This window comes from Salvia hispanica, chromosome 1 (genome assembly GCF_023119035.1).
Source record: "Salvia hispanica cultivar TCC Black 2014 chromosome 1, UniMelb_Shisp_WGS_1.0, whole genome shotgun sequence".
NCBI classification, from domain to species: Eukaryota; Viridiplantae; Streptophyta; class Magnoliopsida; order Lamiales; family Lamiaceae; genus Salvia; species Salvia hispanica.
Genome location: NC_062965.1, coordinates 26,267,050 through 26,289,630, shown reverse-complemented (window position 1 = coordinate 26,289,630; position 22,581 = coordinate 26,267,050). Strand labels below are relative to the sequence as shown.

Below are 22,581 nucleotides of genomic sequence, written 5' to 3'. Positions count from 1 at the left end.
AGTGCATTTTGTTACTTCTTGAACACAAGATAACGAGTAAATTTCAATAGAGTAATTGAACGGCAACACATAACTATCAGAAAAGTGGATTAATATGCAATGGCCATCGCCAATTTTGTTAACCGTGTAACAATGAAATTCATGGCAATAAATTTGAATGTAATTTTGTAGATAAAGGAAATTTGCAGCGAAAATCAATTTTGCATTTCTCCTCCCTGTCACCCCCAAAAATTAATGGAACATAACAAGATTATGCTCTGTTCCCTTCAAGATCAGCACTCCAACTAATACCATCTCCGAGGCCATTTAGCTTAGGCATATAGTCGAGGATGTAACTGCCACATTGGTGTGTGGTTGACTGCTACATTCTTGAGCGTCTTTAGAAGCCAACATATTTGGTTTCTTAATAACCATGCGATCCGAAAAAATACATTGCTATGCTTCAATGCAACTATGCAACGTTTCATCAGCAGCCTGTCGAAGTCCCTTTGCAAGCCTTACACAATCAACCATAGAGCAGTTTGTCTTGATTGCGTTGGTGGCAATATGTGACCTACTGGCGGCATAACCTTCCTATCGCACTCAAAATTTAAGATGTCAGTGATTCAGTTGTGAAAGTTGATTGGAGAAAAATATTAAAAAAAAACTAATATCCATGTTGATTGACTACACTGACAATATTCTTGAGGAAATAGTACAAACGAGAGGAGTTCATCTTTTAATTTCTATGATATGCTCCTCAGTTAGAAACACAAATTATATCTGGATGAACTAGACAACTGATGATGAAAGTAGCATTTCAGGTACTGTAGGAGTTTAGTACTACCTTGTGCAAAGCATTCAAAATAGTGTCCAAACGAGAGGAGTTCATCTTTGCTCGTTTTGATACCTGTTGCAGTAGCAATCAACAGAATGTTGTTTAAGAGACATACAAGTCGCATAGCACATACTCTTGACTCTTGAGAGGCCAAAGTCCACAATTAGGTAGAAACTTCATGAATACCTCATCCAGTTTGATGTACCCAAATGGCAACAACGGATCACTCTCATCAATCATAATCTTTAGCATAGTTTCCATACGTTTTCCTGTTCCATTTCCTATCCAGCCCCACTTTTCAGCCAAGTTCACCATGTCAGTTAAAAAAGAAGTCTTGTGAAGAGGCCCAGTCCAAAGGGGCCCTGAAACAACAAGTGAGCCAGGAATCTGAAAAAAAAACGAAGGACTTCAAAAAAAATTCCACCAAACAAGGCTGAAATTCAGGGTGTGCACACTTCTCAGCAGAAGATATGCCATACATACACTACAAAACCAAATTAGAGGAAGTTTATAACTGCATACATCATCGCAAGTGCATCTCATTTGACCGAGTTTATCCCATGAGATAGACTGAGAATTCCCACATTGAGTACAGTAGCTGATGAAACCATAATGCCTGCAAAAATAGCTAGAGGTAACATATCACATTGAAACAAAAAGCACTAACCAATAAACAAGATTGACAAAACTCAAAACCTCTTAAAGGGAAACTTGCCACGCCTAAGTTGGAGCATTGCTCGAAACACAGGGCCATGGTATGAGTAGCAGGAGAAAAGTGGAACCACATGATAGCCCAACACAGAAGCTTCACGCAAAGCACCACCTATAAGCATTCTCAATCCAATCTCATTTGAATATGGCATTGGCTTCACATAAGCTCCATAAGCAGCCAAGGTACTAGAGGATAAAAAATAATCTTTTAAGTTGAGATTTCATGATCCAGCTGAAATACAATGCCACTCTAAAGTAAACCAATAAATAACCAGAAATGCCCTTTATCTGCATTTACAAAGGTGGAAGAAGTAGTAAAAACTCAACCTCCCTCCATAAATAATAGTACTAAACTTTTATCACAAACAAACACAATGCGCACGAGATGAGATACCAATTATCACTATTCCAATGCAAAAAGATACCGCATTGCCATGTAAATTGACCCTTCACCCCACGAATAGAAACACCGAGAAAGTTCCTTAACAATCACATGCAATCTTATTTTCCTTGATCAGCCATCATTCACACAACCTATACAACTTCACCTGTAAAACTCTAAACTATTCAACCAACGTCGAGCTCTTCGATAAACAATATCAATAAACAATCTAAACACCAAACTTACTGCTGAGGACGGTGCCCACCAGAGGAGTATCCATCCGTGCAAGTGAGATACAAAAGCCCATCCAGCTTGACAGAACACATGGCAGACCTCAAGAAAGTGGAGTCGCTTCCAAAAGAATCCACATCAATCAAGTCAAAATAATCCCTTTCCAAATAACGTTCCGTCAGAAGCCGATTCGCGTCCAGGTGCTTCACCTCCCACCTCTCCCCTCCGACTCCGGCATTCCCCAAATTGGCCGAAATAAGCTCTCCATAGTCCGGATTCGCGTCGTTGGCCAGCACGAAGTCGGCGTCAGCTTCCGCCAGGTAGCGCAGGGAGCGGATTCCGCAGCCGCACATTGCGTCGAGCACCCGGAGGGCATTGTGGTCTCTCTTGTAAACGGCGGCGGCAAGCACGCCGAGGTCTCGACCGGTGGCGCTCTCGTGGCGGAAGAAGGTGCCGCCGGTGTCGAAAGAGTGGCCCCTCTCGGTTTGGATTTCGGATTTGCAGCATTTGATTTTTGGAGGGTTTAGGGTTTTGAAATTGAGAGGGATGAAAATAATTGGGGATTTTAGCTGAAGAGATAACATGGCGTGATAATTGGGGAAAATTGGAATTGCATATTATTTCAAACATTGTTTAAGATTTTATTTTTATTTTTCCATCAAATAAGCATTTTTTTTGTCTTATATAAAAGTAAAACATTCGGCAAATTATGTCATTTGGGTAGTTTAAGTGATCAAATGTCTATAACTAATTGAAAGAACCTAAAATTTTAGAAATCTAGTGGTCTAAAATTATCACAAATAATTTTTATTTTTATTAATTAAATAGAAAAAAATAAAAAATTTATTAAATTAAGGTTTTTGATGAAAATGTAAATATAGTATTTTGAAAATAGCAACATAATGCTTTGAGAGTATCAACATATTGCTTAAAGAATGACATTCTACATGTATTATATTGACATATTTTATATGCTATGTTGACATTTGTTGTTGTACAAAAAAAATAAAAAATTTTGAATTTTTTTTTAAAATTTTGACATCGGAATATACGTAAGTGAGATCTTGTTAGAATCCTTATGAAATTATCTTTGATTTGATATATGTTGTGCAAATAAATAATTTAAATCGAGAAAGTTATATGCGTTTTAAAGTTATGGGATATTTTTCAAAAGTTAGTTACAACTAATTTGTTGTAAATTGACCTTAATACCCTTACAGACGTTTTATGTTGATTATATTGACATTTCGGAGCTGATGATTTAGGGCATTGATTTGAATATCTAAAGGCTACTCCTTCCGTCCCCGATTAAGAGTCACACTTCTCCATTTCAGTTCGTCCCCAATTAAGAGTCACACTTCATTTTTACCAAAAATAGCAAGTAGGTCTCATATTCCACTAACTCAATTCACTCACATTTTATTATAAAACCAATACAAAAAAGAGGCAACATCTTTTTTGGTCCACAAAGGCAACATCTTTTTTGGTCCACAAACTTTGCCAAAGTATCATTTTAGGTCCGTGAACTTTGAAAAGAGTAAAGGCCAAATGTGGTTCCTAACATATGACCGTTTTATCAATTTGGTCCTTAACATTATCTTTTTGATTATTTGATCCCTCACAAATAAACTCGGACCCGAATCGTTCCTCACTTAACAGAACCGTCAAAAAATAGATGATGACAGCAATTTGACTATATTAAATTATTAATGGTACTTAATTATACCTAATTATAATTCTTTTCCTATTACCAAAATTGGAAAAAAGATAGTATCAGTTGCAAAATGAAATAAATAATTTGTAATTTAATAGGAAATAATAATTATAATTAGGTATAATTAATTACCATTAGTGATTTAATATAGTCAAATTGCGGTCATCGTCTATTTTTTGACGGTTCTGTTAAGTGAAGACCGATTCGAGTTCGAGTTTATTTGTGAAGGACCAAATAATCAAAAAGATAATGTTAAGGACTAAATTGATAAAACGACCATATGTTAGGGACTACATTTGGCCTTTACTCCTTTGAAAATATCATTTGAGGTCCATCAACTATGGGTTAATATCATTTGAAGTACTTTTTTACTATTTTCAAGTTTTTTCTGGACGAAAATACCCTCGATACCTTAAAGGGTATATATTCTTAATAAACTTATTATATACCCATATTTTTTATAAATATCTTTACAATATATTTTTGACGAATTTTCTAAATATAATTTGACTTTCAATATTATCACTTATTTTTGTGACATGCAAGTAAAATTGCTTCTTCAATTTTTTATATTAAAGAATTTTAAAATTAAATAAAGAACTTTCTTAGTAATAAAAAATTGAATAAGGATATTTTTTTGCATGTCACAAAATTAAGTGATAATATTGAAGGTTGAATAAAGAACTTTCTTTAATAATAAAAAAATGAATAAGGATATTTTCTTGCATGTCACGAAATTAAGTGATAATATTGAAAGTTGAATAAAGAACTTTTCTTTAATAATAAAAAATTGAATAAGGATATTTTCTTGCATGTCACAAAATTAAGTGATAATAATGAAGGTTGAATAAAAAACTTTTCTTTAATAATAAAAAATTGAATAAGAATATTTTCTTGCATTTCACAAAATTAAGTGATAATATTGAAGGTCAAATTATATTTAGAAAATTCATCAAAAATATATAGTAAAGATATTTATAAAAGAATATGAGTATATGGTAAGTTTATTAAGAATATATACCCTTTAAGGTATTGAGGGTATTTTCGTCCAGAAAAAACTTGGAAATAGTAAAAAAGTACTTCAAATGATATTAACCCATAGTTGATGGACCTCAAAATGATATTTTCAAAGTTCACGGACCTAAAATGACACTTTGGCAAAGTTAAGTGGACAAAAAAAAATGTTCCCTTTACAAAAAATGAGTCCCACATTCCACTAACTTTTTCAACCAACTTTTCTTTACATTTCTTAAAACTTCGTGCCCGATCAAAGTGTGACTCTTAATCGGAGATGGATTGAGTATTATTTAATTATAGTTATTAAGTATTGAGTTAACAATGTAACACTTTTCTTTCTTCTAATTTCTCATAATTGCATTAATTTTATTTATATTTTTCAATTTATTAAAACATATATTTCTTTAATTCGATTGATTAAAAATAAAACAATAAATACAAATTAAATGCAGTGTATATCGATAAAACAGTTTATAATTTATAATATAATCATAAAATCATCAGAAAAATCGAGAAGGAAAAGGAATTGGAAAAAGAAGAAATCTTTCCTAAATCTCGTCTCCTTCTTCTTCCCCACTCCAAACTCTTTCCTTCCTCTCCAATTATTCAATTCCCCAAATTCACTGCTTGGTATCCTATATATATCCATACTTCTTGCCGAAGAGGATACTAATTTATTGCACCAACGCAACACGCACCAACTGTTTGTGAAAATACCCAAACCGCTTCCCTGCACAGTTCAGCAAAGATGATGATCAGAATCCGGAGCCGCGACGGTCTTGAGCGGGTCTCAATCGACAACCCTCGCGCCACCGTCGCGGCGCTCAAGTCCGGGATCGAATCCCAGCTCCGGGTTCCCGTGCAAGCCCAGATTCTCTCCACCAATCAAAATTTGCTTCTTGCGAAATCCCAAACCGATCTGACCCGGTTCACCGACATGATCGACCCGAACACCGCGCTGGCCGCTCTCAACATCGGCCACGGCTCCATCGTGTATCTCGCCTACGAGGGCGAGCGGACGGTGGCGGGGCCGGCCTTCCACCCTTCGGGGTCGTTCGGGAAGAAGATGACGATGGACGATTTAATTGCCAAGCAGATGAGGATCACGCACCAGGAGAACCCCCATTGCGAGCTCGTCTCGTTCGATCGCGATGCCGCGAATGCTTTCCAGCAATACGTGAACGAAAGCTTGGCTTTTGCGGTGAAGCGCGGTGGTTTTATGTACGGGACGGTGTCGGAGGAGGGGAAGGTGGAGGTGGATTTCATCTATGAGCCGCCGCAGCAGGGGACGGAGGAGAATTTGATCCTTTTGAGGGACCCTGATGAGGAGAACCTGGTTGAGGCGATAGCTTTGGGGCTGGGGATGAGGAAGGTGGGGTTTATATTCACCCAGACGGTTAGCCAAGATAAGAAGGACTACACGATGTCGAATTCGGAGGTTTTGCAGGCGGTGGAGCTGCAGGCGGAGGGGGATTTGAAGGAGTGGGTGACTGCCGTGGTGAAGCTGGAGGTGAGTGAGGATGGGTCAGCAGCTGTGCATTTTGAGGCTTTTCAGATGAGTGATATGTGCGTGAGGTTGTTTAAAGAGGGTTGGTTTGAGCGGGATCTCAAAGAGGAGATTGATCCCAAGTTGTCGAGGATGACGAAGGACGTTGTGGTTGGAGGGAAGGACACCAAGGATGTTGACAATGACTTCTTCATGGTGGTTGTCAAGATTGCTGATCACCAGGTTAGCATTTTCTTTATTCATTTATTGATACTACATTGCGCCAGTTTCTCGGTATTAAACTTTGTTTTGGCTAAAGATTGGTTTGCTGGTGTGAATTGTATGTTAATGGTCTTGGGGTTTCATCCGCGTGAGTTTCTCGTGTAGCTTAAACAATGTGACTGTCTGTCCTTTTAGATAGCTAGCTTATTTGATCGAATACTTGAGTATGTGTTATTGGTTTGAACTACTATATAGGTAGACTGAATCCTGTGGATGAGTCTTCTAACTGATCCTTAGAGATCATGTTTTGGGAATATTTTCCAAAAGAAAGATATTGTTTTTAGTCTAATTCAGCCCTACAATGACATGATAAATAACTCTCAAACATGATTCTGTTTTTTGTTTATTGTCTCTCAACCAAAATGAATGTTATTTTCTTTCTTGCGCCAATACGCTTTTCAATCTAGTGAATTTTTTCACATTACAATTGGAAGATTGGTGTTGTGGTTTATTCTCTTTGACCAAAAGGATTTTCTCTCACTGGAGCACAACTTTCGACTTTGACACATTATCATTCTTGCAATACTTACAAATCATCACTGCAAGTTTTTATATTCACCCACTAACTATGTGATAACAATGTTGACATGGTGCCCACTAGCTACTTAGCAAATTATGCTAAGTATTCTTGTTGTTTCTAGCTCTTTTTGGCTGTTGGTTTGCAATTTTGTTTCACAGAATGCTGTTGTGTTATCTTGTTGGCTGCTTTCGCAGACTTGCTACACGTATTAGCTTGTTACTGTGTGCAAGGATTCTGGTATAGGGTACTTGAGACATTGTTATATTTCTTTGACTTAAGAGTTTGGTACATCAAATCTTGATATGACATATTCTCACCTTGGTTACTGCTGACAGCATATTTCTGGATAATGCTCTTTACATTTTAGATCTGCTGATGCATGTGAATTTAGCAATAGATCCAAAATAGGGCCTAACAATAGAATACTATTAACAGAAATGAATCATGATAATTCAGTTATATTATCTCCAGTTTTGTGACACACTGTTGGGAAAATCTTTGTGAAAATAGTATTTATGACATGTTTTCTTGATTTATAAACACTGATGACAGCTCTTGTGTTAATCTCAGGGCCCACTTTCTTCAACATTTCCTATCGAGAACAGGATCATCACAGTGACAATGAGGGCGTTGAAGAACCATCTGGATCGGGCAAAGAATCTCCCCTTTGTGAAACGGATTTCAGACTTTCATCTGCTGCTGTTGCTCGCGAGGTTTCTAGACGTGAACTCTGATGTCCCAGCATTAGCTGGGTGTGTGCAGACACAGTCCATAGTGCCAGAAGGTTACCAGATATTGATTGAGTCGCTGGCCGCTGCCTCTTAGATGGCTCTGAAATCTGAATCGAGCTGTGCATCGTCTAGTTCAACTCTTATGTTTATACTACTTTCTTTCCTTTGGTGGTCTGGTTGTTATTTATGAATATAGTTCATCATTGATATTTCTCTTTTACTTTATCTGGTGAAAATTGGGATCATTTGTTTTATTGCAATAAATTCAGCTGTTCCATCACTAATTCACTATAAAATTACATTCGAATTGGAATTAAGAGATGAAACACCATTCGTACAGAATCTTGGCCCAACTTCCCAAGTGTGGCCTTATAAAAGGAAATACAGAATCTTGTACAGAAACAGACCACAAAGATTCAATTGATCATGCATAATACACACACTACATGGGGAAGAAAACTGCAAATCCATCTTCTAACTCTACCTGCTTATTCATGGAATAACAACAAATTAACACAAACAGGTAACTCTTGCAACAACCGATATCCACAGCATCCGGCACAAAACCGACAACCAAACAGTACCTTATTCTTCAACACAGACAACTGCTAGAATTGATGTACCACGATTCTCAAAGCAGCAAGCGATTAACTAGACGAATAGGTCGTTGATGGGGTGAAAATGTACATCTCAGAAGAGTGAGCATCGACTCGAGCACTGAAAGAGGCCCTGCTGTTCTCTGATACATACTCTTTCTGCAACAAATATATGTTAATAAGAGCTTCAGTATATTTATAAGAAAACTCATCAACCTCTAAAAAATGAAGAACTAGTTCAATTATATATCGAAGACAACTAACTGGCAATGGTGAAATGTCCAAACTCAGATTATATCTACCCACCTTCCATAAGTCTCGAACAGAAACACTGATAGAAGACTCGAGTCCAAGTACATCCCATTTAACTGTGATAGACGAAGCTTTTGAACCTCTATTCCATAGAACGACAGCTAAACGCTGACCAGAGAGTGGGCCTGCCCACACCTGAAACCAAACTAGCTTGTCAATGCCATGCGTTCTTGAATATCCGCGGTTGCAAGGCATATCAAGGCACTAGATCACAAACTTTTCTGCTTATTGGAAGGAAAGAATGATTAACAATCGGATACCTGATAAGAATTATCGGGTCCATATGCATATACTTTCCTTCCTTGAACTCCTAGTGAATCTGCACGCAGAAATAGAATAAAAAACTTACTATTAACACAAAGCGCACACACAATAGGGGCAGCACAGCAGCAAAGAAACTTCGTACCTTGGTTAACAGCAATAACCTCCTCGTTACTAAGAATTTCTAATGTCTCTGAAGTGATATTTCTAACATCACATCCTATCAAAAGCGGAGCCTGAGAAAATTAAATTTGTAAATGTAAGATAAATGAGTAGTAGTAATTATTTTGTGCAGAAGGCTGCACGCTGTGAGATCGTTTTTCGTAAAAAGATGGCACATTTAGTAGGCCAGGGACTAGAAAAAATAAGGCTTCATTTTGGCCTAAAATGGCTCAAAACATTAGAGAAAAACAAAGAACCTTCATCAGAGCCCAGATGCTGAAATGTGCTCGATACTCCTCGTTAGTCATGCCACCGTTTCCAACTTCCAACATATCGGGGTCTGCCAACATGAGTAGAAATATACAAAGAATTACTATGCTTATTTCATTGTCAAATCTTGGCTCCAATGTACATAACAAGATCACAGTTTTACCATTCCATCCACCAGGTCCGGCATAAGCTGCCCACTTATCGTTGAGATCAGCGATTGTTGTCATGCTAAGCCAAATAGGCAAACATTAGTACATCGTCTTATTTTAACATGTGAATGTGAAGCAAGTGAATAATACTTTTAACATGGAAATAAATACAGTCGGCCTCAAACGAGAAGAATCATAGAATACTGAGAACTCTTTAGGTACATTCAGAAAGAATAGTTGATTTTCAACACATGAGGTGGTAAGAGTGAAGGGAGAGTTCAAAACCTTGCCCATGAATCATTGATGTCGTCAGTTGTCCGCCAACTGTTTCCGACTGTGCCAGCCCATAAGGCTGGGTCATCCACACCCCTGGTATTTTGTTTTTTGACAAAGCCAATTCTATATTAGTATGCAAATCAAAGTTAATAATGTGTAGGAGCAGGAAATAGGAGTGTTAAAGGTTATAAGACTACCATTCACAAAGCGAGTAGAATATCGAGCGACCAGTTTCGTTGAGGGCATCGCGCATTGGTGGATACCTGAAATCATAGATATACAATTACTCCGAACATAATGATGCAAGCATATAAAACTATATATAGAGACTCACCTTTTTTTTGGAGGAATGCCCAGATTGAAACAATTGTCATACTTCAAGTAATCAACACCCTAGATGGCAAACAAATATGAAGTCACATGTCAAGTAATCAACGTCATACACAACAAACTAAATAAAAGCATCCACAAGTCATGAAAACAGCAGCAGCATTGAGATGGAAGGAAGTTACTGAAGACTAAACACCTAAACTCACCCAAGACGCAAAGAGTTTGGCATCATCAGATTCATGAAAAATGGATCCAGGTCGTACTTGACAGGTGAAAGCCCTGTGGAATATTCATTTTTTGAAGACAATGAGAAACAGTGGCATCTTACAGTATGAAAGAAACACTTTTAATAACGAAAGCCAGGTGATAGAGAAATAGACCCACCCTGCATCCGAGTAGATACCTAGCTTCAGGCCCTTTGAGTGCACATAATCGGCAAGAGCTTTTATGCCAGATGGAAAAGTTTTTTCATCGGGAACTAGCTGACCCTGCGTATTTCCCGGGCATTCATGTAAGTAGGAACTCAAGGTGATCAATATGCCTAAAGTATAAAACCATTATAATGGACATAGTTTCCGAGATGCTTTATTACCTTAGAGTCCCGTGCCATTTCAGACCAGCAATCATCTGCATTTCATTATCGTAGAAAGTTAATTCTCAAGGAAGGGTAGCTGAGCAAACAGCTGTAAGATGAAAATAAATCGGGGAAATAACTTACCGATGTTTACGTAATCATAACCTAACTTGGCCAATCCAGTTGTAACAAGTGCATCAGCTGTCAAAACATGCAAGGCCACATTAGTATCTTCATCGGAAATTTCAAGACAGTTGGATTCGAAGAGAAAATTGAAATATAATTTTAAAAAAAGAAAGAATAAGCAACTCGGGAAAGCTAGATAATATTTCATGATACAACAGGGCAGAGTGGAAGGTGAATTCCATACAAAGTTTTCGAGTTTCTCAGGGAATATTTTGCAGCCTATGGCAAATCATCATTCATGCAAGCAAATTCTAAAATGAAAAGATGATTTACTTTGATTTGGAAGGGGAATTCAAGGATAATCTGAGACATGGTCACAGATATCAAGTCGAAAAAACAGTTACACATGCCCCCAAGGTACAAGCAAGTCGAAACTATTGTTTTCAAACAAATGTAAAATATCAACCAAGCAGTTCGAGCATATAGATACCATACTATATCTAAATGAGATCAGAACTCGCGGTATGCAAAAACCTAACCTATGCTCCCTCGAATAAAAGATATCTTTTCGCTATTGAATTACGTATAAAACAAACAGCCACATTTTAATACTCATTCATCTCACAGAAACTAGCTTCTATCATAGAAAAAATCAAAACATTCTCAACATTGATAGCATCACAACTGCAGCAAGAGAAAGCAGTACCTGTTTCTTTGATAACCTTTTCATTGATATCACAAGCAAAAAAGTTCCAGCTATTCCATCTGCTCCAACAAAGTAGTAAATAAATAAATCAGATATATATTGCCTCAACTCTAACATTATTTGGATGAAACTTATGCGTCAAATCAATCCATAATTTCGATTTTAAACAACCTCAAAAGGCAAAGAAAATCTAAAAGGGTAAAAACATTAGTACTTAGGGATCAAGATTTAAACTTGCAAACAGAAAGATCAAAGCTTTTCAATAAGCAAATACAACAGCCAGAAGACTTCCCCCAACCTCAAATTCCCAACCACCCCATTAAACTAGAGAATCATAAAAAAAACAATAAATTAACAGCAAACCATTGATAATAACAATAAAAAAGGCCAAAATAATGTTACCCCATCTGTGGAGTTATGCCCAAACCATTGTTCAGCTGCAGAATCCCATAGTTTGATGTGTCATAAATGTTACTAATGGGCTTGTCTTGACCTTTCAAGTAAGGATGCAGAGGCAGCACCCTTACACTTAGTGCCACTGAAATCAAATTTGCACAAACAACTGCTACAAGGATCCCCACAGCCATGGAATAATAATTGGCAAGCTTAGCCATTCAATCAAGCAAGAATCTTTATCTGATTTTCTCTCTCCCCCTCGATTCCTCTATCTAGAAATGAGAAGAAACTGTCTCTTAGAGAGAGAAAGCGTCGGAAAATCAAGATGTGAGTACTAATACTTATATCCATGCTAATATAAGCAAACACTGTATAATTGTTGGACCCCATTTCTAACTCAAAGCTTGTTACAATTAGAAATTTCATTGTTACTTTGGATAAAGTGGTTGATTGTAGAGTCCATGTGTATGCTAATTTGATTTTATATTTTCATTTTTTTTATTTGTGGATAGTGGTCTCCAGATAACCCGGTTGTGAACACGATTTATATTTTATTTATTTTATTTTAATGCTAGCTGTTTATACTCTAGTACTAAAAAAGGTTGGTTTTTTATTCAATAAATAATTGTTGCTTTTCTTAATTAAATCTAAAATTAAGTTTTTTAATTAGCATCATCAATGTAAACTTAAGGGTTCTAAACAAATAGGAGTATGATGTATTTGAAATATTCTTTATAAGAATTATACTATTCTTTTTGTGATTGGGATTGGTGAAACTCCAAAGAGGTAAGGTTAAGTGGAAATTTAGTGAATTATGATTACATGTTTAATCGAAAGAGTTTATTGCGTAGACGAAATAATACATGTGACCAATCAAGGCTTCTAGCTCATTCTTATACAAGTGACACGTACACTATAAATTACAATCGATTATTAACTTTAATTAAAAAACGATTTCGAGGGCTAAACTTTATGTTTTGTTATATTGTATGAGAGCAAAACGAAAAAATAAAATTGTCTTCCTACACAAGAATGACTATTGTTATTGTGGAAAATAATGACATTTGGATTGGATAAATCATTCCAAAAAGGACTTGACTTGTCTGTCTCTACTGATTAATAGAAGAAGATGATGACATTAGGATTGGATATTGGAATTACATGATATATGGAGTACAATTTAGTTAGTTTTAATTATAAGTTTGATCATTTTACAATGGTCTCATAGCTAAAAAAAAGTATGATCTATGTGTCTTCATTTTTTTTATTTATAGTTTCTATTTGGATTATTTTTTTAAATTGTTGAAGACAAAGTAAGACAGAGTAGTATGATATAGGATTAAAAAATAAAGACACACAATGCATCGAATTTTTTGATCATAGAATGATTGAGAAAATGGAAAAGGTTATAATATGATCAGCCATTTTTTAATTGCAGAATTGACTAGAAAAAGAATAAATTTAATCATGTTTTTGGCAATTTATCTGAATATTTGGTTGCTTTAGTATTTTGTAAAAGCTAAATAATAAGCTCTAGTATTTAAAATAAAGTAATTAATTATAACCTTCTTTTAAATTATTATTATTCAAACTTATCGCATTTAGCTTCAGAAAACCCATTTCATGACTAGACCATTAAAAAGAATTCCTCTATTTTGATATTTTTGATTGAAAATGATGACAATTGGATTAGATATGCAAGTTAACGTGTCCAATAATAATATGAGAATGTTTATAAACTTTATTATTTTGTAAAAGTTAAAATGATAACTCTATTTGAAATGCCTGCCTTGGTCATCTAATATATCATTGAATTATTTAATGGATATACTCTAGCTACATAATACTATATCATTGAATTATTAAATGGATATACTCTAGCTACACACTTATAATCAATATGATATTCTTTCACAAATAACAAAAGCATAGTTAATGGCCAATACGAATTGGCCCATTATAACGAGCAAACTAACTTATACAACCATTTAAATAATCTTTAAAACCAATAATACAAGACTTGGTGACAAAAATGGAGAAAGGACGAATCGGACCCACTATGAATAAATAATTTATATATAAACCCTTGTTTATTTATATTAGTAATGAATTATCAATATCATAATTCTTCTTTATTACTTAGGTGGCATGTGAATATACTGATTAAAATTAGGAAAAGCGGATGTAAAAATATTATATTCTTTATGCCTTATTATTGTCATTATTATGCAAAGAAACGAATCAAACTACTTAGAGATAGTGAGCAGAAATCGAATAAGACTATCAGTGAGTATTTGCTACAACAAAGACAAATAAAAGTCTTGCTGTATTGCTTTTATGGAAAATGTATTTCTAAAGTGTGAAAAATAAAGAGAGCATAGGTTCAAATTCAGCATCCTTAAATCTGCAGAATTGCTGTAAAACAAGATTTTAAATAAACGTGTGTATATCATTTTCACATGGAATGTCTACAATATACTAGTGTTACGTCTCGGTGCAATCTTCCGCTGGATACCCGACAACTCTCAAGTTCCACGAAGTGCACGAACACGATCCTGGATCAGTTGTCTTTCCCAGTCTGCAATGTCCTCAAAAGCATATTCAGGTAAACTATCGAGAGGCTCCTTCCAAGGGTCGTTCTTGGCAAGATCATATGTTGCTCCACGAATAGCCCGTCTGTTAGGTCCACACGGCCTCTTTGAAGTCAGCGCCTTGTATGCTGTGTCTAGCTGCTCCAAAGGCACGCGAATGAATCAATCAGAAACCGTTCCAAAAAACTATACAAGAAAGGCGTAGAATTTCTTCTGCCTTACTTACATCCATATTGCAGAACCAGAACATATAAGCAATTGCAACGGCTGGTGCCCTCCCCAAACCAGCAGTGCAGTGAACATACACTCGTCCCTTGCCCTCTGAAATCGCCCATTCCAACGAGGACACAGCTTTTGGCAGTCCATTTCTTAAAGAATCTGGATCGAAATCTTTTGCCTGAAATCATGCGATACACTGCATTATTCATCTCATCATAAACGAAGAGGATCGGATGCCTTGAAAGAAGACGAGCAAATTAGAACCAGATTAGCTTACAGGCCTTCTCATGTGCCGGATTCCAACTTCTTCACATCTTTTTATAATAGATCGAAGATCAATTCCCCAGTATGCAACATCACTATCCTGCTGCAAGTTGAGAATATACGCCACATTCTCTTCCTCCCTCAGATGATCGATGTCTTCAACCTTTTGAGGTTGGGATCCAACAATAAGATCCTCAGTTATCAGAGTATAGTTCATGCCTAAAGCCACAACACTCCGATCAGCTTCTACACATCTTAGCATTATAAAAAAAATCGAAACACATTGCTCCGTTTAACAAGACACCAAGATTCAACAGTGCCATAAAAAAAAAACAGTATGTATGATGCATCCAACCTCAAACCTCATTCTTGAATCAAACACACAATAGTGCTCAATGTAACACAGTTTTGCACATAGTAAAACAATAAACAAAGAAACCACCTAGAATAGTGCAGAACCCCTTGCAATTTTAGTCCATCTACCAAAATTAGTTTACTTCTAATAATGATGTGGCTCCCACTATCCTCTAACGCTACTTCATTTACTTTCCGTCCCCAAAGTCTCTATTTTTCGAGGACAGAAGAGTATAATAGTCAGTTGACATCATTTAGATCCACTTTTCTAGCATCAAGTCATGTGATTTAAGTCAATTAAGCCCAGAAAACTATGAGTAAAAGCTACTTTACGATCTATTATAACAGAATAGTTTAAAAAGAGTAAAACTTTCCAACACAAACAAACCACTTTGCCCCACCAGATTCTCATATGTTTCTTGTTTTTGAATAGGAGATAGTTCAACCAAAAGAAAACCCCTAAAATGCAATCCAATTGGAACAAAACAGCTAAAATGGAAGCAAAATAGCAAAATCACACAAACATGTTCAAGATTCCTCTTTTATCAAGATTGAAAATGAATTAATGTGACTGACCGAATTCGTGATGATACTCGTAAGGGTTCATCATCAGCTTCTTCATGGCGATGTTGTACTCATCCGTTTTAGTCGAAAACCCTTGCGCCGCTCCAACCTCATTCTCGGGAAGCTTGCAACAAATCCTGTGAGATTTGAAGGAATCCTTTGCGATTTGCTTTGGAGAAGAAGAGAAGAAGACGGCAGTTTTCTGCAATTGGGAAGGAGGTGAAAGCAGCTGTGAAGAGAAGGTGAATGGGGTCCTGCCAACAGCTTCCATTTTTCTCTTCTTCTCTCTCTCAAAAGATTGCTGTCAATTTTTTGTTTTTTGTAATCAGATTTTTTTCGTTATTTATAGCTTTCTACAACCACTTTTTTAGTGTAGGATTTTTATTTTTATTTTTATTTTTTTTATTTATCACAAGTGACGTGAAAAACGTGAAATTTATATTTATGGGTGTATACAAATGCATATTCTATTGTGAGACATTATTCTAATAAAATAAATTCATAAAAAAACATCATTGCATTAGGTGGTTTAATCTATTGGGGATTACTATACTATTTATCTTTGAAACATAGCTAATTTCGACTAGTATTATATAATGATGATTGACTATGTATTTAAGGGCTAATAGTTGAAAAATACTTCAATTTGACCCATAATTGATCGGCTAAAAATTAGTTGGGTCACTAACATCAGTCACTCAGTCTTGTGATGGTTAATCATTTGTTCGGTTAATAATCGAATAATTAGTCGATTAAAAAATTAATAATCAAACTAATTAGTTGATTATTCGATTAAAGAATTAACTCAAATCCCTAACCGTAGTAGCTTGTATTGAAAGTTGGGTGACTGGGTCGGATTATTTTCATATGGAGCTCCAGCTCATTCTGTTCAAATGGATTCAATAACATATTAGGTCAACTATATGACATTGATGTACAGGTAAATAATGACTAAAAGAGGAAACTAAATTTTAATGATGGATAAAAAACAGTCCTATGAGAAAAGAGGAGATGAATTAAATGATGAATCAATTAAAGTCATATGAGAAAAAAGTCATAGGGTATAAGAGGGGATGAATTTGGTTTGGACGGTAAAGAGTAAAGACGAATCACAATAAACACCACTACCAGTATACTACACTTTCATATGTTCATTATTAACAATTCATTTTTTTTAGATAATTTTTTTAAATCATAATTTTTTATTAACTCCTTATAAATTTAGCATTGTTCTATATTATGATGATATATTTCATATGATTCTTTTGTAACTAGCGACTTTATAACGACGAAAAGTACAAAAGTCACAAAAAATTCCATCAAAATTTTAATTGTGTAGATTTAGAACAATCGAGAAATATATAAAAGTTATGATTAAATTAACAAGTTTTAAAAGTTCAGACGTCGATCAAAAATTACTATAATTTAAGTAAAATTTTTACTAACATTTAAAATTATAGCCATCTACTAATAACATGATTAATACATTAATAAATTTTCTTTTCATTTTTTTATCACTTGTATATACTCAAATTTACATTAAAATTAAGCCAGCTAGCAAATAGCTATAAAAGATACTCCATATTCAATATAAAGGGTTTCAAGATCCTCCAAAAACCCACACTCAACAATGGAACTCGAATCCGGCCCACCACCGCCGCCGCCGCCTTCCTCCCGAATCAGCCGCCTCAACATCTACGTCGCCAAATCCCGCGTGGGCAAGCACTTCAAGCTCACCGAGCGCCGCACCTCCTTCACCACCGAGCTCCGCGCCGGCACCGCCACATTCATCACCATGGCCTACATCCTCGCCGTCAACGCCGCCATCCTCTCCGACTCCGGCGGTACCTGCTCCATCTCCGACTGCACCCCCCTCGGCCCCAAATCCAATCCCCCCGACCCCTCCTGCAAATTCCACCCCATCAACCCCGGCTACGCCGCCTGCCTCGACAAAACCCGCAAAGACCTCATCGTCGCCACCGCCGCCTCCTCCCTCATCGGCTCCGCCATCATGGGCCTCCTCGCCAACCTCCCCCTCGCCCTCGCCCCCGGCATGGGCGCCAACGCCTACTTCTCCTACACCGTCGTCGGCTTCCACGGCTCCGGCTCCCTCTCCTACCAATCCGCCTTAGCCGCCGTCTTCATCGAAGGCCTCATCTTCCTCTTCCTCTCCGCCCTCGGCCTCCGCTCCAAACTCGCTAAACTCATCCCCAAACCCGTCCGAATCTCCTCCTCCGCCGGCATCGGCCTTTTACTCGCCTTCATCGGCTTGCAGAGCAACCCCGGCATCGGCCTCGCCGCCTTCAGCCCCTCCACATTGGTCACCCTCGGCGGCTGCGCCGCCGCCGACAAGGTCGCGGTCGCCCCCGTCGAAACCCTAGCCAACGGCACCGTCGCTTTAATCCCCGGTGGCGCCGTCTCCGGCGACATCCTCTGCCTCCACGGCCGCATGCAGAGCGCCACCCTCTGGCTCGCCGTCGCCGGATTCATCATCATCGCCTATTGCATGAAGAAAAACATCAAGGGAGCTATGATCTACGGGATCATCTTTGTCACAGCGGTTTCCTGGCTCAGAAACACCAGTGTCACTGTGTTTCCAAGCACGGAAACCGGTGACATCAGCTTTGACTACTTTAAAAAAGTAGTTGACTTTCATGGAATTCAGAGCACCGCTGGAGCTCTGAATTTCAAGAGTGCCTCCAGCGCCGTTTCTGGGAGGCGCTGGCGACGTTCTTGTACGTCGACATTCTCTCCACCACCGGGATGCTACACTCGTTAGCGAGCTTCGCCGGGTTCGGGGAAGGGCGCGGCGGGTTCGAGGGGGAGTACATGGCGTTCGTGTCGGACGCGGCGGCGACCGTGGTGGGGTCGGTGCTGGGGACGTCGCCGGTGACGGCGTTCGTGGAGTCGTCGGCGGGGATAAGGGAGGGGGGGAGGACGGGGCTGACGGCGCTGACGGTGGCGGGGTACTTCATGGTGGCGTTCTTCTTCACGCCGCTGCTGGCGTCGATACCAGCGTGGGCGGTGGGGCCGCCGCTGATAGTGGTGGGGGTGATGATGATGAGGGCGGCGGCGGAGGTGGAGTGGGGGGATATGGGGCAGGCCATTCCGGCGTTCGTGACGTTGATGTTGATGCCGTTGACGTATTCGATTCCCTATGGTTTGATCGAGGGATTGGGACTTATATAGTGTTGCATTTGGGGGATTGGATTTTGGAATTCTTGCAAAGATTTTGGGGCGGAAAGGCAAATACCGATAATGCCGGGGTTAAAGAAGAGGTGGTTTGATAAATGTTGTTCAGTGCTGCTTAAAATTAGTCTTGCTCTCCTTTTACAAAAATAATCTGTTTTGTCAACCTCAATTTATAGTAGATAAACACAAATTTATCACCATTGGAACACATCTCAGAGAGGCAAATTGTTATTACATTCAGCAAACATATTTAATTTAAAAATCCAAAAAATATCTCTTGCTCTCTCGGTGAAAGCTGAAAAAGTTCTTTCTTATTTTCCCATTTCTGAATTCTTATCTGTATTTCAGATCAATCATCTTACCATTTCAATTTGGTCAACTTAAGCATTACAGACTGGGTTCTCATAGTAATGACAAAGTGAAATGAGGTATAATAACACAAGCCTCAAATATTTACCAAACTAAACAATATAAAAATCATAGAGTGAAGTCCAGCTTTAAATGAAATTAACACATAACTTGAAACTTGCAATCTCATCTTTCATTTTATTATGCTTCTTATCTCATCAACCTTGAAGTTCCAGATTGTTTTATGGAATTTCAAGCAGCAAGATTATGTAGCAATTTTTCACATTGAAAAGAATAAAGTAGAACAATCATGACTACAATACACAATATATTGATAAAATTATTATCATCAGTCACGAACCCTTTAATCCTTATACTGAAGAGTTTCAGATCAGAAATATACTCAAGAACATGGAGCTAGAATCATCTTTCCACCTATAATCAGCTACACAAAAATGACTCTAACAAAAATTTCTCAAGATCATGCTCTTGTCAATTTGCGGTCTCCATGGAGCCAAAGTTGCGTGCTCAAACAGAAAACTAATAAATACCTTTAAATACTTGAAAACAATCGAATTGAATTCAATCATCCGGTTTAAGTTAAGCTCCATTTCTCCCTGCCGCATAGCGGTACTCAACTTCCTGCTCTGGCATTGGATGTGAATGTGCCATCTCCTGCATCATTTGAGGCTGACTTCCATGTCGTGCAAACTGATTCGCATTACCTTGTTGTGTATGCTGAGTTGGATAACCTTGTTGTGCATTCTGATTTGCATAACCCTGTTCTGTATGCTGATTCCCGTAACTCTGTTGAGCATACTGATTCCCAGAAGTCTGTTGTGTATTCTGATTCCCAGAAGTCTGTTGAGCATACTGATTTGCAGAAGTCTGTTGAGCATACTGATTTGCATTAGACGTCTGCCGAGGATTAGCTGCTTGCCAAGGCAATGCCGGTGGTCTCCCCCCTTGTTCCGCCATTGCAGGGGGCCTTTCTGCACTTGATGGACCTCGTGGTCCTTGATAAGGACTCTGGTGTGTAAAGTTGAAAATATTCTCAATTTCCACCCGCCGACCCAGTCCATCAAAAACACCCAAGACAAATTCCTTCAGCAAAGGCGTAGTTCCAATTCCCTGAGTCATCATCTCTCTCAGCAGATTGGGAGTGGCATCAAAATTACCTTCCTGAACAAGGCCCCTTATCACAATATCATAGGTCATGACATCAGGCTTTGGTTCTCTCTCAGTAATTTTCGACAGAATTGGTAAACAATCAGAAGCTTTTCCCTTCTCAATTATGAAAGCAAACCACTTATTCGCGTAAGGAGGGATAATCCTCAAACCCGACTCAGCCATCTCTGTGAACTTCTGAATCACCTTCTCGACCCTGTCTACCTTAATGTACGCATCAATCAACGTCCTAAATGTATTAACATCAGGGACTAATGACTTCTCCAACAGCTGCTTATAGTACTGATCTGCTTCATCCATCATCTCAAGCTCACAGAATCTCGTAATTATATTGTTATAGCCAGCCACATCCATATAAAAAGGCTTCGACTTGGCTCCCTTACCCGTCCTCTTGAAAACATCCTTCGCCTTTTCAACATCCCCTTCCTTGAAGCACTCATTAACCATCATACTGATAGTATCCGAATTCACTGCTTGGAAAGTAGGCGGTGTGTGATCATCCAACATGCCATGAAACAACTCCCAAGCTTCATCTTTTTTCCCGTGCTTCAATAGCGTCTCCAGCAGCACATTTCGCGTAGCAGGCACCATCCTATACTCCCTAGCCATTAATTCCCGGTAAGACTCCATCGCCTCCTTTGTCCTTCCCTGCTTAAAGAACCAATCCATGAACGTCGCATTCACCACCCCATCATACACCGTACACCGCTCCTTCAACTCATCAAAGAACTCATTAGCCTTCTCTAAATTCCCCAAATTCAAGAAACCTAGAATCACATTGTTGTAAACGAGAGAATCCGCACCGTGGCCCTTGTGCAACATCTCGCGAAGCGAAGACACAGCGTCATCCATCCGCCCGGCGTTGACCAGCCCCTTCGTCAGGTGGCGATAGGTAACAGCCGAGGGGCAAAAGGGAGCGTTTTCTAGAATCTCTTTGCAGACTTCCAGCGCCAAATCGACCTCTTTCGATTCACAGTGAGCCGCAATTAGGTAATTATAGGAAATAATGCTGGGTACAATACCCGCCTGGCGGAAGAAGTAGTGGAAGAGGGCTTTGGCGTCGTCGTAGCGCTTGGCGCGGCACATCGCGGCGACAATGGCGTTGCAGGTGAAGACGGTGGGGCGGACGCGCTGGAAAACGGCTTGGCGGGCGACGTAGGAGGCGGAGTCGAGATCGTAGGCGCGGATGAGAGACTGGACGCGGTTGTGGAGGTTGAGGCGGGGGCCGACGAGAGCTGAGGTCGAATCGGGGAGGCGAGCTCTGTCGGCGGCATCGGCGGCGGAGGGGGGAGGGGTTTGGGGGTTGGGGCGGAGGGCGTAGAGAGGCGGCTCGATCCGGAGCCTGCGCTTGCGGCGGCGGCGTTCGGCGGCGGCTTCCTCTGCGGAGGAGAATCCGTAGGAGCGCTGCGAGATGAAGGAGGAATTTTCCACGGGTTGGGGCTGGGAGTGTTGAGCGGCGGCGGAGAACTGATTGGGGGTGAAATTGGTGGTAGGATTCGGCGGAGGAGGAGAATTGGGGATAGGGCTATCACTATTGGGGAAGGGGGAAGGGAAGGGGTAAGGATTGGAGGAATACCGGCGGACAGAGCGGCGGAGGAAGAGGCGGAGGAGGCTCATGGCGGTGGAGATTGTGTGTTGTGTATAAACCCTAATTGGACGGGAAATGGGGGAGGGTTTTAGAGGGTGTAATTATACAATGTCTTAATGCAATTGAATATTTTTCTCTTATATTTTTTATTTCTCCATTTAATTGATTTCAAAAATTACATTATTATTCATTGATAAGCTAATTATTTGATGATATTAATTACA

The 22,581-nt window shown here is 38.8% G+C and overlaps 5 protein-coding genes and 1 pseudogene across 7 annotated transcripts; 2 read left to right on the top strand and 4 right to left on the bottom strand.

Annotated features, from left to right (window-relative positions):
• Positions 1 to 74: 74 nt before the first annotated feature.
• On the bottom strand, positions 75 to 2,744 carry LOC125207640 (tRNA (guanine(26)-N(2))-dimethyltransferase). Of its 2 annotated transcripts, none has more exons than XM_048107069.1 (6): positions 2,157 to 2,744; positions 1,514 to 1,714; positions 1,340 to 1,433; positions 1,004 to 1,204; positions 827 to 889; positions 75 to 573 (listed from the first exon to the last, which is right to left on the bottom strand). In XM_048107069.1, the coding sequence occupies exons 1-6, from the start codon at positions 2,723 to 2,725 to the stop codon at positions 436 to 438; spliced, it is 1,266 nt and encodes a 421-aa protein (XP_047963026.1). In that variant the 5' UTR covers positions 2,726 to 2,744; the 3' UTR covers positions 75 to 435. The 2 variants fall into 2 exon arrangements, with proteins under 2 accessions (XP_047963026.1, XP_047963034.1); XM_048107077.1 differs by having other exon boundaries at positions 432 to 573; positions 951 to 1,204.
• Positions 2,745 to 5,381: 2,637 nt separating this feature from the next.
• LOC125202685 (NPL4-like protein 1) lies at positions 5,382 to 8,116 on the top strand. The gene is made up of 2 exons (XM_048101134.1): positions 5,382 to 6,601; positions 7,731 to 8,116. Exons 1-2 carry the CDS (start codon positions 5,621 to 5,623, stop codon positions 7,983 to 7,985), a joined length of 1,236 nt encoding a protein of 411 aa, XP_047957091.1. The 5' UTR covers positions 5,382 to 5,620; the 3' UTR covers positions 7,986 to 8,116.
• Positions 8,117 to 8,175: 59 nt separating this feature from the next.
• LOC125202684 (alpha-galactosidase 3-like) lies at positions 8,176 to 12,380 on the bottom strand. Of its 2 annotated transcripts, XR_007173151.1 has the most exons (16): positions 12,056 to 12,380; positions 11,654 to 11,712; positions 10,966 to 11,022; positions 10,840 to 10,874; positions 10,632 to 10,735; positions 10,454 to 10,526; positions 10,252 to 10,310; positions 10,115 to 10,180; positions 9,927 to 10,010; positions 9,656 to 9,720; positions 9,480 to 9,562; positions 9,206 to 9,296; positions 9,060 to 9,118; positions 8,794 to 8,934; positions 8,476 to 8,646; positions 8,176 to 8,375 (listed from the first exon to the last, which is right to left on the bottom strand). XR_007173151.1 is itself a non-coding variant. In XM_048101133.1 (15 exons), exons 1-15 carry the CDS (start codon positions 12,265 to 12,267, stop codon positions 8,539 to 8,541), a joined length of 1,296 nt encoding a protein of 431 aa, XP_047957090.1. In that variant the 5' UTR covers positions 12,268 to 12,380; the 3' UTR covers positions 8,176 to 8,538. The 2 variants fall into 2 exon arrangements, 1 of the variants encoding a protein (XP_047957090.1); XM_048101133.1 differs by having other exon boundaries at positions 8,176 to 8,646.
• A 1,956-nt stretch (positions 12,381 to 14,336) lies between these two features.
• LOC125208304 (phosphoglucan phosphatase LSF2, chloroplastic) lies at positions 14,337 to 16,352 on the bottom strand. Its single transcript, XM_048107888.1, has 4 exons — positions 16,054 to 16,352; positions 15,137 to 15,342; positions 14,867 to 15,037; positions 14,337 to 14,778 (listed from the first exon to the last, which is right to left on the bottom strand). The coding sequence occupies exons 1-4, from the start codon at positions 16,310 to 16,312 to the stop codon at positions 14,575 to 14,577; spliced, it is 840 nt and encodes a 279-aa protein (XP_047963845.1). The 5' UTR covers positions 16,313 to 16,352; the 3' UTR covers positions 14,337 to 14,574.
• A 1,319-nt stretch (positions 16,353 to 17,671) lies between these two features.
• On the top strand, positions 17,672 to 19,338 carry LOC125207259 (annotated as a pseudogene).
• A 554-nt stretch (positions 19,339 to 19,892) lies between these two features.
• Positions 19,893 to 22,458, bottom strand: LOC125201331 (pentatricopeptide repeat-containing protein At1g10270). The gene has a single exon (XM_048099395.1). The coding sequence runs from the start codon at positions 22,384 to 22,386 to the stop codon at positions 20,182 to 20,184; it is 2,205 nt and encodes a 734-aa protein (XP_047955352.1). The 5' UTR covers positions 22,387 to 22,458; the 3' UTR covers positions 19,893 to 20,181.
• Between the last annotated feature and the right edge of the window lie 123 nt (positions 22,459 to 22,581).

What these genes read in the sequence shown, in the direction of transcription:
- LOC125208304 (XM_048107888.1), bottom strand. Translation starts at nt 16,312, where the DNA reads ATGGAAGCTGTTGGCAGGACCCCATTCACCTTCTCTTCACAGCTGCTT. An exon ending in CGAGTATCATCACGAATTCG is followed by an intron (nt 15,343 to 16,053) that starts GTCAGTCACATT and finishes TTGTGGCTTTAG; the next exon opens with GCATGAACTATACTCTGATA. An exon ending in TCTGGTTCTGCAATATGGAT is followed by an intron (nt 14,779 to 14,866) that starts GTAAGTAAGGCA and finishes CCTTTGGAGCAG; the next exon opens with CTAGACACAGCATACAAGGC.
- LOC125202684 (XM_048101133.1), bottom strand. Translation starts at nt 12,267, where the DNA reads ATGGCTAAGCTTGCCAATTATTATTCCATGGCTGTGGGGATCCTTGTA. An exon ending in GGTATCTACTCGGATGCAGG is followed by an intron (nt 10,527 to 10,631) that starts GTGGGTCTATTT and finishes AATATTCCACAG; the next exon opens with GGCTTTCACCTGTCAAGTAC. An exon ending in CTGTTCGAGACTTATGGAAG is followed by an intron (nt 8,647 to 8,793) that starts GTGGGTAGATAT and finishes TATTTGTTGCAG; the next exon opens with AAAGAGTATGTATCAGAGAA.
- LOC125201331 (XM_048099395.1), bottom strand. Translation starts at nt 22,386, where the DNA reads ATGAGCCTCCTCCGCCTCTTCCTCCGCCGCTCTGTCCGCCGGTATTCC.
- LOC125202685 (XM_048101134.1), top strand. Translation starts at nt 5,621, where the DNA reads ATGATGATCAGAATCCGGAGCCGCGACGGTCTTGAGCGGGTCTCAATC. An exon ending in TCAAGATTGCTGATCACCAG is followed by an intron (nt 6,602 to 7,730) that starts GTTAGCATTTTC and finishes TGTTAATCTCAG; the next exon opens with GGCCCACTTTCTTCAACATT.
- LOC125207640 (XM_048107069.1), bottom strand. Translation starts at nt 2,725, where the DNA reads ATGTTATCTCTTCAGCTAAAATCCCCAATTATTTTCATCCCTCTCAAT. An exon ending in GGCAAGTTTCCCTTTAAGAG is followed by an intron (nt 1,434 to 1,513) that starts GTTTTGAGTTTT and finishes CTATTTTTGCAG; the next exon opens with GCATTATGGTTTCATCAGCT. An exon ending in TTTTGAATGCTTTGCACAAG is followed by an intron (nt 574 to 826) that starts GTAGTACTAAAC and finishes TGAGTGCGATAG; the next exon opens with GAAGGTTATGCCGCCAGTAG.